The sequence below is a fragment of the Ovis aries genome, chromosome 13, assembly GCF_016772045.2.
Source record: "Ovis aries strain OAR_USU_Benz2616 breed Rambouillet chromosome 13, ARS-UI_Ramb_v3.0, whole genome shotgun sequence".
Classification (NCBI taxonomy): Eukaryota; Metazoa; Chordata; class Mammalia; order Artiodactyla; family Bovidae; genus Ovis; species Ovis aries.
Window position 1 is genome coordinate 5,235,436 of NC_056066.1, and position 14,698 is coordinate 5,250,133.

At 42.6% G+C, this 14,698-nt stretch overlaps 1 protein-coding gene across 4 annotated transcripts in view; it reads left to right on the top strand.

Moving 5' to 3' along the window:
• Positions 1-14,492, top strand: part of BTBD3 (BTB domain containing 3) — a 33,286-nt gene extending 18,794 nt beyond the window's left edge. For 2 of the 4 annotated variants that reach the window (XM_027976475.3, XM_060396847.1), the window contains exons 2-5: positions 5,975-6,257; positions 6,744-6,834; positions 7,388-7,506; positions 10,548-14,492. In XM_027976475.3, the coding sequence (XP_027832276.1) occupies positions 6,115-6,257; positions 6,744-6,834; positions 7,388-7,506; positions 10,548-11,580 (1,386 nt within the window). In that variant the 5' untranslated portion in view covers positions 5,975-6,114 and the 3' untranslated portion in view covers positions 11,581-14,492. Of the gene's footprint in view, positions 1-5,325; positions 6,258-6,743; positions 6,835-7,387; positions 7,507-10,547 lie in introns of all 4 variants that reach the window. The other 2 variants (XM_060396846.1, XM_004014158.5) reach the window with 2 other exon arrangements.
• The last annotated feature ends 206 nt before the right edge of the window (positions 14,493-14,698 follow it).

The window sequence follows — 14,698 nt, forward strand, 5'->3', positions numbered from 1 at the left end:
ACTGTTCCATCGTAATGTATCAGATTACATTGCTCTTCTCTGTTAGGTCCTGGAAGTGTCCAGCCTGCCTTCTTTAAACTTCAGTCACCTTCCCTGCTGTAGCTGTTTAGGTCTTGCAGTAAACCAAATACAAGTCCAGGCAGGAGTGCAGGCTTAGAGCAAGTTGAACAAGAGTTGCCAGTGCTGTTAGTTGTTGACATAGGATTTGTGGGTGCTAACCGTGAATAGCTGGTTTTCTAATTTTCATTTTGTTGGAGAGCCTGTTCTGTTACTGCTTCCCCATGACTGCTGTGCTCCTGGGTTCCTTCCTGTTAAGGTCCCCTCCATTTCTTTCCAGAAAGGGGCTTCACATTTGTCCAGCAGTTTCTTCCTGCAGGGCAGAGAGTATGTGTATATTCATGGTTTTCAAAGCTGTAAATTTGGACCTGTAGTTTTCTTTTAAAGTAGATTGGAAACACAAAGATAAAGCATTACATAAGGATGTGGGGTGATTACTGTGGGCGAAAATTAGAGTGAGTAGAATAGACGCAGTTGAAAAAGCACTCAGGGAATCTGCACCCTAGTCCAGACGTTGCCCACAACCTAACTCTGGCCTTTTCTCAAATCCCTTAATCTTCTGGACCCCCTGGTTACCTTATCTTTGGGACAGAGTTGCATTAAATCATTGCTCTCATCTTTTTAGTTCCAAACCTTACTCCAGTCCCCAAACTGAATAAACTAGATTCTCCTATATAAAGGTAGTTCAGTTCAGTCGCTCAGTTGCGTCCGACTGTTTGCGCACCCCGTGGAAGCAGTGCGCCAGGCCTCCCTGTCCATCACCAGTTCCCGGAGCTTGCTCAGACTCATGGCCATCGAGTCAGTGATGCCATCCAGCCATCTCATCCTCTGTCGTCCCCTTCTCCTCCTGCCTTCAGTCTTTGCCAGCATCAGGATCTTTTCCAGTGAGTCAGTTCTTTGCGTCAGGTGACCAGAGTTTTAAAGTTTCAGCTTCAGCATCAGTCCTCCCAGTGAATATTCAGAACTGATTTCCTTTAAGATTGACTGGTTTGAGCTCCTTGTTTTCCAAGGGACTCCTTGCAGTCCAAGGGATATGAAGGTAGGGTGTCTGGCAAACCTTCCAGTGGTCAGGAAGATGAACTAAGTGAGTTTAAATCCTGTTCATAGTTTTATTATTACTGAGAATTGGATGGAAAGAGATAAAAGTGATTGAACTTTCCAGCAGTTATAAAATTACCTGAAATCCACTGCTGTTAGCTAACCTTTTAAGCCTGGCTTCTAATCTTGGTCTCCCTTGCATGCCCAACACCTGCTACACTGGATGATCAGCATGTTGTATTTTGAGAATACTTTCATAAAAATTGATGGGCTTCTTGACTTGACCTATCTATTTACTTTATTAGGGCAAATTAACCATGTCTCATAACAGCTTTGAAAATTCAGGACATGTAGGAACAAGTAATATGCTAGACAGAAAGACATTTTAGAGGTGAAATTTGATGGTAGATACCAGGCTGGTATTCTTTATTCTTCAACCCAGTGGGTGGTGTTTCTGGGTTACAGATTCAATAGAGGGGGTTTTAACTATTTGAAGTTAATTTCAAGGGAAGGAAAGAAGCCATTATTTGTGTTTAATAAATAAACTACAGAAATAAAAGCAGAAAATAAAAGTGATATGATGAATATTTTGACTATTCAAATTAATCTGAGATTTCCATAACATTTTATGGTATTCTGCATCATAAATTATTCTAAAAGACAGATACGGCTTCTCTTTTCAAAAACAATAAATGCAAACTCCCAATTTTGTGTGCAGTTTGAGGGGCTTCATGGGCTCCATTAGGTTGATGCAGCCTTGTCTTTTCCTTATCTGGTGGTTCTTAATCCAAATTCTCGGTAGGAAAAACCCTGGATGTTAAGTCTTAGAAGTCCTTAGAAATAACCTAGACCAGTGTTGCTTCAGCTGTCGTCTTTAAGTCAAGTGACTGTATCAAAACCAATATCTAAAAGAAAAGAATGAAACAGAAAATACCATAGTGTTTCACAACATGCCAAGCAGGCGTTTAGTTTTGTAACCTGTGTTTTCTTTGTGTAGAGATCTGTGTGTTTATGTCAGTACTAGGTCTGAAGACAAAAATAGATTTCTTACTGTGGATTGAGGATAAAGTTTGAGAAACACTCATCAATTCTGGATGAACCTCTTCACTGTGTAGGCGCTTTAAAGGCTAAATGATTTGTTCAGACACTCTCCCTGCCAGCACACATGCACACGTAAACACACACAGAGCTCTAATTTGTAAAACCAGGACTGAACCAGACTATTGGATTGCTAATTGTGCTGCACCACAGTGCTAATTTTTGGAAATGTAGCTGTGAGGTGGATTATTTTTAAAAATTAAGTTATTCATCTGTTCCACACTTGGCATTTTTTTAATCCTTCATTTTTCCCAGTAATTGTCTCTTTCATCACCCTTTAAAATAATTTGGGCTTGAGCTTCTTTTCCTGAGTATTGAAAAGTATTTGGTGGCCTCCCCATTGGCCCTCTCAGTATGCGCATCTGACTCATAGAATCTGACTCTTAGGGGCTAATCAGAATTTCAGAACAAGACATGAAGGTTCAAAATGAAGTTATTTTGAATTATCTGTCTGTTCGTTTGAAAACTGAATATGATATATGGCCCCGGATGTTGATACTGATCCTTGAGAAGACCTTACAACATTCCCTTAATCATCTGTATGAGGTTTTCTCAGACTTGAATGTCACAGAAATGACTTGGAGGATTTTGTTGAAAACGCAGATTCTGATGCAGAAGCAGGCCAGGACCGTGGTTTCTAGCACACCCCCCCCACCCCACCCCGTCCCCCCAGGAGATGCTGCTGCTGCGCCCTGGACCACGTGTGCAGGAGCAAGGCCGTGTATTGACTGCCTCATTGCCGCGGTGAGAGGGAACTCTCAGTAAGCTCTTGTCAGGGTTGTATTAGCGTTTTCATGGCTTTCCAAATTGGCTACAGAAATTAAAATGTCTTTCTTATTTTTTAAAAACTGGATTAGTTTTTGTAGTGAAAGACACGTCTTTAAAACAGCCATGCTCCTCAGTCCCCACATCCGAGAGGAAGGCAAGACTTCTCTTTGCAGCACTGTTTTAGGTGATTCCAATTTAACACACATTTCCAAGCTTCTCCGCAAAACTTAATTTTCTAAATAAAGAGCATTTTCTAAAATATTATATAATTTTCTTTCTTAAATTATCACGTGCTCTTTCTCTTTTATTCTAGCCACATAAGAGCAGTGCTTTTTCTAGGCACAGGTGAAGGCTGTTGAACTATATGCAAAAATGAATAAAACCCACAAAACTACATGCTTGTGTCTGCCTGTTATACTTTTTCTGTTTTGTCCTTCCAGCTGCTGGTAAGTCTGTCTCAAAAGCCTTCGTTTCCCTTCCATTCTAATTGATTACTTCTGACCTAAAAAGCCAGCTACTAGATTTGTTAGAAATACGCAGGGAATTATCCCCAGTCAAAAGGCGCTGCCTGGCGTGGAGCCTTTCCTGGGACGGTGGTGGTCAGGAAGCTCAGTGGTGCTGGAGCCTGCGGAGACCCTCTGGTCTAGTTGTGTTCTGAGAAGTCTCTGGTGGAATGCGCTCCTCCTCCTCCGTGCCCTTCTCCATGTGTTTCACTCCCTCTCTCCCTCTCTGTCGTTCTTGCTCACACACGCACTTTGTGGTGAAGTGTGTTTGCAGGCAGTTGGAAGTGTGTGTGTGCGCACGCACGTGTTCACGTGTCTGTTCACCCTGTGACTGAGAAGGCGGTACACGTAGCACAAGAGCAGCGCGTCAGGGTCTGTACGAACCAGGGATGAAGAACCTGTGCTGAAGACCGTGGTGCTCTGCTCACAGTCTGTCCTGCAGAGGCTTTGTAAACAGGTCTGGGAATACAGTGATGACAGTGAACAGGGCCCTCCTCGACTGACTTCAGTGACCCAGAGTCCCAGGGAGTTAAAGTCTGGTTTCCAGTGTGCTGTTTGTAGATGGTTGGTTGGAACAGTGACCGAAGGGCCCGTTCACGGACCCTCGCTGTCAGGCACTGGCTGTTCAGATGGCATTGGTGCAGCCCCGGGCTGTGGTTCTGAAGGGGCGGCAGATGGGGCGGCCCTTGGGAGCAGCGAGAGTGCAGAGCTTGTCTCATCAGGCCCCCTGGAGGTACCTATGCGTGTGTGGGGCCTGTCCTTACTCAGCAAAGCGAGAAACTGTTGGAGGATTCACGTCTGTGAAAACCACACAGCTGCTGCCGCTGCTAAGTCGCTTCAGTCGTGTCCGACTCTGTGTGACCCCATAGACGGTAGCCCACCAGGCTCCCCCGTCCCTGGGATTCTCCAGGCAAGAACACTGGAGTAGGTTGCCATTTCCTTCTCCAATGTATGAAAGTGAAAAGTGAAAGGGAAGTCGCTCAGTCGTGTACGACTCTTCATGACCCCATGGACTGCAGCCTACCAGGCTCCTCCGTCCATGGGATTTTCCAGGCAAGAGTACTGGAGTGGGGTGCCATCGCCTTCTCCGGAAAACCACACAGGAGTTGGTGTTATTCTGATCCAAAGCAGAGGGAACCTGTTTGCATCTCAACTACACAGCATCAGAACACACATCATTTTGGATAGCCTTGTTAATGAATGTGTGTTAGAATTTGTGGCTTATATTCTTTAAAATTGTGATGAAGCTAAATGTAACCATACCATTTAGTTTGGATTTTTCGAAGTTCTGAACAGGGCCCCATTTCACATATTTTTAGTGAGTTGTAACCTTTAAATGCTGATTACCAGATTGGTCTCATTTGAATCTTATTTTTACATCCAGAATGAGTTTTATTTTTCAGTGCAGCTAAACCTGCTGGTATCATTTCAGTCTAATTAACAGTATTTTGTGATCTGGGACTCCTATCAAAGTTCATTATAAGAGCTAGAAAACCCTGGGAGGTAAAATGAACACATGACCTCATCTCCTGTTTTGCACTAGACTCTAACTTGCATTAAAAGAGACTAAAAATGGAAAAAGAAAAATTTCATTCTTTTATTATGTTAAGCATTAATAAATGAGTTTAATATGACTTCTCTATGTGTAATCCCTTTTAGCTGGTAAAATGGAGGGCTTTGTTTGAAGTACTAGAAACTAAATGCTGCCAGGAGAAGGATTTTACTAGAAACAGAGAGTAGATATCAGTCCCTAAGCTTTGTTAATTGATCCTGCCTGTTTAACTGGGGAAATAAAAATGCACGTCTGCTGAAGAGAAATCTGTGGACATAAACTCTTCCTGTTTTCAAATATGTTTCATAGGTGTTTATCTTATTTAAATGTACACATAGTAGCCAAGAGAATGCAACTGCTGTTCCTTTAACGTCAGAACTATGCACGCTACAATAGGTGTCACTGTTTGGCTTGGTCCAATCATGGTTGGTGACTTCAGCTATTGGCTCTGAGCACTGGCTGTCTGACTCCATCTGCAGGGCTGTAATACCTACTCTCCTCCGGTCCATTCACCACACAACTTCAGCCGGCTGAACAGACTCACGCAGCTCCAGCACATCTTGATAACCTAATTCAGAAAACAAGCACTACGGCTCTCTCTGCCTGTCGTCTCCTCTCAGTGTAGCATTTTCAGGTGATCTAGGAAACTGGGTTATTTTTATGAGCAAATAAGAGAAACAGGAATCACGATGGGGATGTATTTAACAGACCCAGTACTGGATAAAACTTAAAACCAGTGTCTCATTCAACATAGTAAAAAGGTCACCTTGCCTGCCTGAGAAAAGAAGCAAAATATCAGCTTGTTGGTTTCTGTTTTCATCTCAGCTCGTGCTAGCCTCTTTTCCCTGATGCTCGCACCGACTTGGGATATCTGGCTCTAAAGAGAGACCTACTGTACTCATGGTAGATGACAAGGAAAGGAACATGAAATGTCTCACCTTCTTCTTGATGCTTCCAGAGACGGTAAAGAACAGGTCCAAGAAAAGCTCGAAGAAAACAAATCCCAGCAGCAGCAGCAGTAGCAGCAGCAACAGCAGCAGCAAGTTGCCTCCAGTTTGTTATGAAATAATTACCTTGAAGACTAAGAAGAAGAAGAAGATGGCTGCTGATATATTCCCCCGCAAAAAACCAGCCAGCTCCAGCAGCACCACTGTCCAGCAGTACCACCAGCAGAATCTCAGTAACAACAACCTTATTCCTGCCCCGAACTGGCAGGGGCTCTATCCCACCATTAGGGAGAGGTAAGTGCCCGGCCAGCATATTTACTTGAAAAGTTTTCCTGTGTTGAAGTCTCTGCTTTTGCACAACCTGTAATGTATTTTAACATAAATCTGTGTTTCCTCTTTTCCCAGCAGTTTTATTGGTAATGGAAAACTGCCTTGTATCTTTTCCAGAGCAGTACAGCTGTTTTCCTCTTAGATAAAAATGTTTTTGTAAGCTGTAACATTTAAGTGACAGGGTTGTTTCTTTGGGTTATAGGAGACAGAAACCTCTTATTTTGTCCTTAAGTCTAAAAAAAAGTTTGGATAACTTAAAAAAAAAATAAACTTTAGTTACTTCCATGTGTTTGCAGTGATTACAAATGCAGTTGTATAGTTAGAACCTTTATTTGTAGTTTTACCCCGAAGTTACTCAACGGTTGTTTATCTTGCGACTCTTTCCTGGGTTTTTATGTTGGGGAGGGGGTGTTACAATGCTGTGAATTAATGAATTGCCTCTGTTTATAGAAATGCGGTGATGTTCAATAATGATCTGATGGCAGATGTACATTTTGTGGTTGGGCCACCAGGCGGGACTCAGCGGTTGCCAGGACACAAAGTAAGCAACAGCTGCATTACCGGTTTCGCCCTGAGCTCTCCACAGAGGGACCCTCTCCCTGAGCCCGGGACGGGCTGGGCAGCTTGCAGGCAGTGCTTGGTTTCCCCCCATCACAGAGCAGGCACAGCCTCTCCAGAGGGCCCTGGCCATGCTTAATTTTTTTTCTTTGTTTCCTTGTACCCTGCTTTATATCCCCCACAAAAACATGCCCTCTTCACTCCCCAGTCATGGGAAGCTGTTGTGATAGGTTTTGAAAGTCATATGCTGACCCTTCTAGAAATCAGTTAGACGTGCTTTCATTTACTTTATAATGAGGGACTTTGTGTATTAACCTGTGAAAGCCTGGATAACTAGCAGCACAGAGACTGGTTTGCATGAACTTCTGTCTTTTGCTTTCACAGCCAGATCCTCTGGACCTTGGCTTTGTCAGTAGAGCAGGTGTTAGGTACTCTGTGTTCGCTAAAGCTGATCACTTTAGAGCTGTTTTTCTGGAATGATTTGCTGAAAATGTTTTCAATTTGGTGCATGAAATAAGATTTCCCCTTCTCCACAGTACGTTTTAGCTGTTGGGAGCTCTGTGTTCCATGCAATGTTTTACGGAGAACTTGCCGAGGACAAAGATGAGATCCGTATACCAGATGTCGACCCTGCTGCTTTTCTCGCCATGCTGAAGTAAGCGTCACACGTATGTTTGGAAAGAGTTTGTTTGTGCTATGTTTGTGCTCTGCTGGCTTCACAGTTAAGTGTAACTTCCAGGTAATACAAAAGAGAGGCCGATGAAGAAAGAGGGTGCTGCTTTACCTAATAAATGTTTTCAAAGAAAACTTCTGTGCATCGTTCCATGGAAAGCATGTGGAATGAAGCAGGCGTTTCTAATCACACCTTGGCATGGGATTTGGGGGCAAGAGGCACACAGTGATTTCATCTTTAATGGCTTATAATTAAAAATAACTTTCTGGTTAAGGATTATCTAATAGAGTATGTTCTCTCTGTGTGAAGTCTTTAAAAACACATAAATTATATTTTGGTGTCACAATTCCAGAAATTGTATGCATTATTTAAACTCTACCAGTTAGGAGGTTTTAAAGTTTTCTAGGAGTTACTGTTTCCTATCAACAAATATAAAGTTAATTATCTGATCTTGATGCACATGTACATACACATGCTCTCACATAAAGTCACGGACCATTTCTCAAGGGTAAGAAGCATTTGCGTTTTGTAGTAAAGGAGAAATTTTTGAAAGATCTGATTAATTTTCTATAGTTTTATATGGATTTCTTTGGAAAAACTTTAATTGGTCATTCAGAAATACAGTTATAAGATGTACATTTATTTAAAAAATAGCTTTCTATCTCATGAGTCTTTTTCAGAATCCAGTACAGGTTAAACAGATAAATAGAATCTTCTTCTCTGACATGGGTTGATGCTGGAGAGTGTTATAGTCTACAGTGTGTGATTAGAGTCCAGTGATTATTCTAAGTGATATTTAGGTGATTTTTGTTGAGCCTTATTCTAGCAGACCAAAGTGTATCAGAGTTCAAGGGTATGTGCTGCTGTGGGGATGTTGAGTCATTGAAATGCATTACAGTGTTTGTTGAAAAAAAATTATTCATTGGATCAAGTTGGACAGTAATCCCACAAACAGTTAAAATGTTAATATATATTGTTTTCTGCCTACTGAAAAATAAGTATTATAGTTAATTCCTGAACTTTAAAGTGTTGTAATTCTTTATTTATAGTCTAGTTTTGAAATCCATCTGCTACTCTTTAGAACTTTCACAGTGGGAGAGGTTGGGAAATTAGAGGCAAAGGAGCGTGTAAAGTACCACAACATAAACTAATCCACCACTTTCAACCAACAGAGACTTTATGACTTTTGTAATCTCTTAGAGATCTACTTGCAGAAACCTGTCTTACCTTTAGGAATTTTTGTGTGCTGTTCCCCCCCCCCCCCCCCCGCCCCCGGTGAGGTTAGCTTTGTATATTTGACATTGTTTCTGTTGCAGAGGAGAATGCTGACACCAGTTTGGTGTTTTGGCGTCACTGTAGTCAAGTAGAGTGTTCTGTTGCTGCAGAAATATGTACATAATTAGAAAGCCCGAGTACTAGTCACAAAGTTCCATTTCACCAAAGCCGTTTGATTCATCATTTGACAAGCATCTTTTCTTATAAATGTGTTGCCTAGAATATGTCTTGACACAGCTTTTAAAATTATACGTGCAGTCCATGTAAAGCGGCGAGAATCAGAAGCATAGCAGGTGCCATTTACTGCCGTGCCATGCTGGATCAGCACTGCATGATCACCTGGGGGAGCGGAGGCCAGGCTGGCTTCAGCCCTGCCTTGTGGGTGAAGCACCAGTACTACTGAAAAGGGCATTGTCAGGAAGGAAGAGAAAACTGTTCACTTGCCCGTTCCAGGGTGAGAGCTGCAAAGTGCTGACCATGCTGCAGAGTCCTCCTACGGTCCCCATGCTCCGGTCAGAGCATCACTGCTGTGGGTATTTTGTCCAGCAGTCTTGCCATCTTGCCAGTTGCTGTCTTAGTCTCTCAGAGACAAGGAAGGGCTTCCTCGGAGCAAAAATGCAGCTTCCATTTGTGATTGCGGTCCTTTTTCTCATTGCCATCCTTATATTTTTTTGTATTTTCTTCCAGAAGCCCTCTAATTTCTTGTTTCACTAAGGAAAACTTAATAGCAAGTTGCTAAGCACCTTAGCTAGAAATTTTTTAAAAATTATGTTTATTAATATGTATTTTTCACCTGTGCGCAGTTCTCACTGACCTCTCTTGGTCAACAATAGAATATGAAAGAAGCAGATGATTTCTGCCTTGACATACCATCCTGGGAGATTGCCACTGTCTCCCAAAACAGTAAGAAGTGTTTCCTGAAATACAGACACTTCAGAGAAGCACACAAATAGTGCATATTGAGGCTTTATTTGTCTTTTAATTAAATATATATAGAAATAATATATTCTTTAATTCTGAAGGTAGAAGGAATGTGTGGAGAAGAAAGAATTTAGAGTTAAAAAAAAAAGGCAGATACAAAGCCTGCATTGGATTCTACATAAAGTTAACTGTGAGATAGCATCAAGCATCGAAGCCCATACTTAAAAATCCATAGAACTTGGGACTACTTGAAAAATATCTTTTTAAGATCAGATTTTATTTTGTGCTTCAGGAAAATCCAAGTCATTCTTAATTAAAAGCATCAAGATGCAGTCATTGCTAACATTATAGTATTAAATGTATTTGTTTCCATCTGAATGCACAGAAACATTTTTAAGTAAAACTGTATACATATATTTTTCCTAAAACATGGGGATTATTTCTAATTATAATTCAGTGTATATATATATAATTTTGCTATTTTTTCCCTAATATTAACTGTCTTTGATCTCAGTCCTTTCTCAAACAGTTCTCGAATCCTCAATTTTCTTTTTCCCTCTTTGAGAGGACAGGGAACATAGCTTTAAAATAGAGGCTAGAGTGATTACATGAAGTTAATGTCTTTAATTATACACACTTTCTACTAAATTGAAGTGTTCATGATTTATGAATGTATTTCAGATGTTGTTATAATGTCTAATCATTTTTGTAATAACTGTCACTTAAGATGATTTTCTTGGAACTAATTTGAAAGTAGCTGCATCTTTTCTTGCTGGACACGCTCATTTGGTGAAAATTCCATTTACACGCTGGACTCTTTCTTGCAGATACATCTATTGTGATGAAATTGACTTGGCTGCTGACACAGTCTTGGCCACTCTTTATGCTGCCAAAAAGTACATCGTCCCTCACCTCGCCAGGGCCTGCGTCAATTTCCTGGAGACCAGCCTGAGCGCCAAGAACGCCTGTGTGCTCCTGTCCCAGAGCTGCTTGTTCGAGGAGCCGGACCTCACCCAGCGCTGCTGGGAGGTGATCGATGCCCAGGCCGAGCTGGCGCTCAAGTCCGAGGGGTTCTGCGACATCGACTTCCAGACCCTGGAAAGCATCCTCCGCAGGGAAACTCTGAATGCCAAAGAAATCGTGGTCTTCGAGGCCGCTCTCAACTGGGCTGAGGTGGAATGCCAGCGGCAGGATCTGGCTCTGAGCATCGAGAACAAGCGCAAGGTGCTGGGCAAGGCGCTCTACTTGATCCGCATCCCGACCATGGCCCTGGACGATTTCGCCAACGGTGCTGCGCAGTCCGGCGTCTTGACTCTGAACGAGACCAACGACATCTTCCTCTGGTACACGGCGGCCAAGAAGCCCGAGCTGCAGTTCGTGAGCAAGGCCCGCAAGGGGCTGGTGCCACAGCGCTGCCACCGCTTCCAGTCCTGCGCCTACCGGAGCAACCAGTGGCGCTACCGGGGCCGCTGCGACAGCATCCAGTTCGCCGTGGACAAGAGGGTCTTCATCGCAGGCTTCGGGCTGTACGGCTCCAGCTGCGGCTCGGCTGAGTACAGCGCCAAGATCGAGCTCAAGCGGCAGGGCGTGGTCCTGGGGCAGAACCTCAGCAAGTACTTCTCGGACGGCTCAAGCAGCACGTTCCCCGTGTGGTTCGAGTACCCGGTGCAGATCGAGCCGGACACCTTCTACACGGCCAGCGTCATCCTGGACGGCAATGAGCTCAGCTACTTCGGGCAGGAGGGCATGACGGAGGTGCAGTGCGGCAAGGTCACCGTGCAGTTCCAGTGCTCGTCGGACAGCACCAACGGCACGGGCGTGCAGGGCGGCCAGATCCCCGAGCTCATCTTCTACGCCTGAGCGCGCCGGCTCTCCGCTTCACGCTCAGCTCGGCCGCAGCCAGCCATCGGCGCGGGCTGTTCTTAAGGAACGGAGCTGTGCGCCGGTTCTGATTTCTTTCAACCTTTTTCGCTATGTACAGGCAAAAATGCAGCACTCAGCTTTTAACTGTATGCCGGAAAGCCAAATTCTTAGCAAGGCTTGTGGTTCTTAGAGTTGCATATATCCACCCGGGGAGATTTTGCATTCTTTTCCAACTGCCCCACTGACCTCCCAGTTTAAGAAGATTTTTGGATCACCTCAGATTTCCTTTTGGGCTTTATTTTGACAAAGAGAAAGAAATACTCTAAAGTAACAGTAGCAATTATTTTTAAACGGAAACCCTCCCTCTCCCCAAACAGATAAACCTCAGTGTACAATTTTGAAAGACATTTTGCTTGATAATAAGTAATAATTTAGAAAGTAGACAGTAGTCATCTTTACCTTCTTATTTCCTTTTAAATATTTTGGGCATTTGCTTTTGGACATTGCGTTTTCTTAAATCCTAAATTCATAAGTTTGTTAAATTTTTAAACTGCAGCTGTCAACGGAAGGTAAAGCAAGTAAGAAATTGGAAGTTTTAGATCACAACTTTTGCTACAAGCAGATTTATGTTCCTTTAGTTTAGAAGACAGGCAGTTCCAGTACAGAGGCTTCTTTTAGAAGTAACTAAATTGCAAAACTTTATTGTCAACTGGAGAAAAATTGCAAGTCTGTTAATTGAAACTAAAATAGTCTTAAAAGGAAGCCTGAAAAAGTCCCACATGACAAATAGTTTAATTGATGGCACATTATAATCCAGAGTTTGAAAAAGTCAAGCTCTTTTCTCCGTGCTTAGCTTTTGATCCCTGCCACTTGCTGGTTTTCAAAAGTTGTACTGTATAGAATTCCTATTCCCCCATTCCCGTGAAAAGAGGACCAAACGATTTCTTCAGATGAGTGGAATAACAGTAGTTTTGTAGCGCCACATGTTAATGTAATAAGATACTTTATGCATTTGTGTTTTTTTTAATCTGAAGTATATTTTACTTAATCTGCTTTGACCACACTCTCTCTTGTTCGTTAATTATGATTCTGTCCCATTCCTGGACTGCTAGAATCTGGCCTGTGACCATCTGAGCGAGCCAGTATGTGCCTGCAGGGTTTTAAAAAGTGGTCTGGAGTGATAAACTTGATGAGACCTCAATGTTCACTGCCTCAGCATCACATCCAGTTTCCTCTCTTTTTTTCCCCCCCATGGATAGTGTAAACAAAGGAGGGAAAAGCTCATCAAAACATTCTCCTTCAGCAAAGGCTTGTGCTGGCTTAGTGCCCGGGACCCTAGTGGTGTACACTGTGGTCGCTCCCAGTTGAAGTATCCGTGTGTTTCTGGGCAACTTTTCTGCGCAGTGTGATCCTGAGATGGCTTCCCCGCCACCCAGAGTGTGGTCCCTGGCCACCTCCTTCTCCTGTTCTGTGAGCCCGAAGCTGGCTCTGGAGCGGGGGCTAGTCCCGGGGTGGGTATGTGCGTGGGTGCCCGTGCACGTGCGTGTGCACCGGCTCAGGAACTGTCTCCTGCTGCCCGGCCAGCAGGGCTGGGACAGAAGGGTCCCCCTGCCGGGCCCACCCAGCCCGCAGACGGGGACTGCCTGTGCTTCCGGGCTGCTTCTCCCCCGTAGACGTGGGCTGCTGCTTCGGCCGGCTTCCCCGATGGGGAAAAACACTGGATTACAGAAATGTTTTAGTCGTCTTTGCCCTTATCTATGTCTGTTAGCATGGAGGGTCAGAAGCTGTTACCAGTGATTAACAGATGAGCGCTCCCAGGACAAGCTTCCAAAATTATCTAACAGTTATTTCTTATTAGCAGGATAACAGATAGTAGTAGTGGCAAACTGTCTATGAAACGGAGGTAGGTTTTCAATTTTAAAAAATATTTCTACAGAGGGTTTTGTTTATAAATTATGGTTAAACATTTCAGTAACTCATAGCTACCTTACATTTGGTAGACTATAGATTTACCTGATTGGAAGGCACTTATTTATAAGCCAGAGGAGAAGAAACTTTTTAGCACTAATTTCATTATACTAGATTGTTGTTCGGGGAGGAGTGTGATAACCTTGTTCATTCAGTAACACCCATGACCAGTGCTCCTATTAGTAGCTGCCCTCCAGAGGCTGGGAAACTGCTGGGTGAGAGCCCCATGAGATCCTTTGTACTGGATATGGAAGAACTTAATTTTATGATAATCGCTGTCACTAGAAGAAAAAGAAATCCGTCATCTGATTGGCTGGTGCCAAGAGCTGTTTTATAAATTTGAAGATTGTATTTAAAATAAAAAAATGTTATCTTTTAAATCCTATTCTCCCTTCTGCATTTTCAGTGACATGGAATTAAGGCTACTGTGCTTGCTTTGTTTTCTTTGATAATCTAAAATTTTGTAGCTTTCAAAACTAGAAATCATTGTTCTGACAAGGCAAGCAACTGGAATGCATAAACACAATTTTATTAAACACTGCCCTGTAGATGCTTTTCCCCACGTATCTGGCAGTCTTTGTTGTCGTTTATATCCTGGGGATAAGGGGAACTAGGCTAGCAGTTCTAATGTAACAATCTTTAAGCATATCTTAATATAGTATTTAAGTAAATGGTCTAATTTCTACATAATTATTGCACTGAACTGTCTTTTTTTTAAGGTGTCTAAATAAGCTTGCTAATTCAAGACACTAGCCAGTTGTGCATTAGAGTGCTTGAATTCAGGAGCTTACAGCATTATTTATGAAGGAAAAATATATAAATATGAAGTACCTCATGTTGAATGTTATTGTACTGTATTTTTAATGTAACAGTGCAGATCTTGTTAGACACATGAATGTGTATAATCATGTTAAATGCAAATAAAATAAAACCGGTTCATATGTTTGTCTTCCTTAAGATTTTTGAAGGTTCCTTAAAGTGGTCAAAAAAAAACCCATTCTGGCATTTTGGTGCCACTTAACCTTTTACAGAGATGGTTTTTGCAGGAGCATTTGTTTGCTAAGTTACTCACATATCATTGATCCCTAAAGAACTAAAAATCCGGTAAAGAATAATAGAATAATGAATATGTTAATCAGTTGCATTG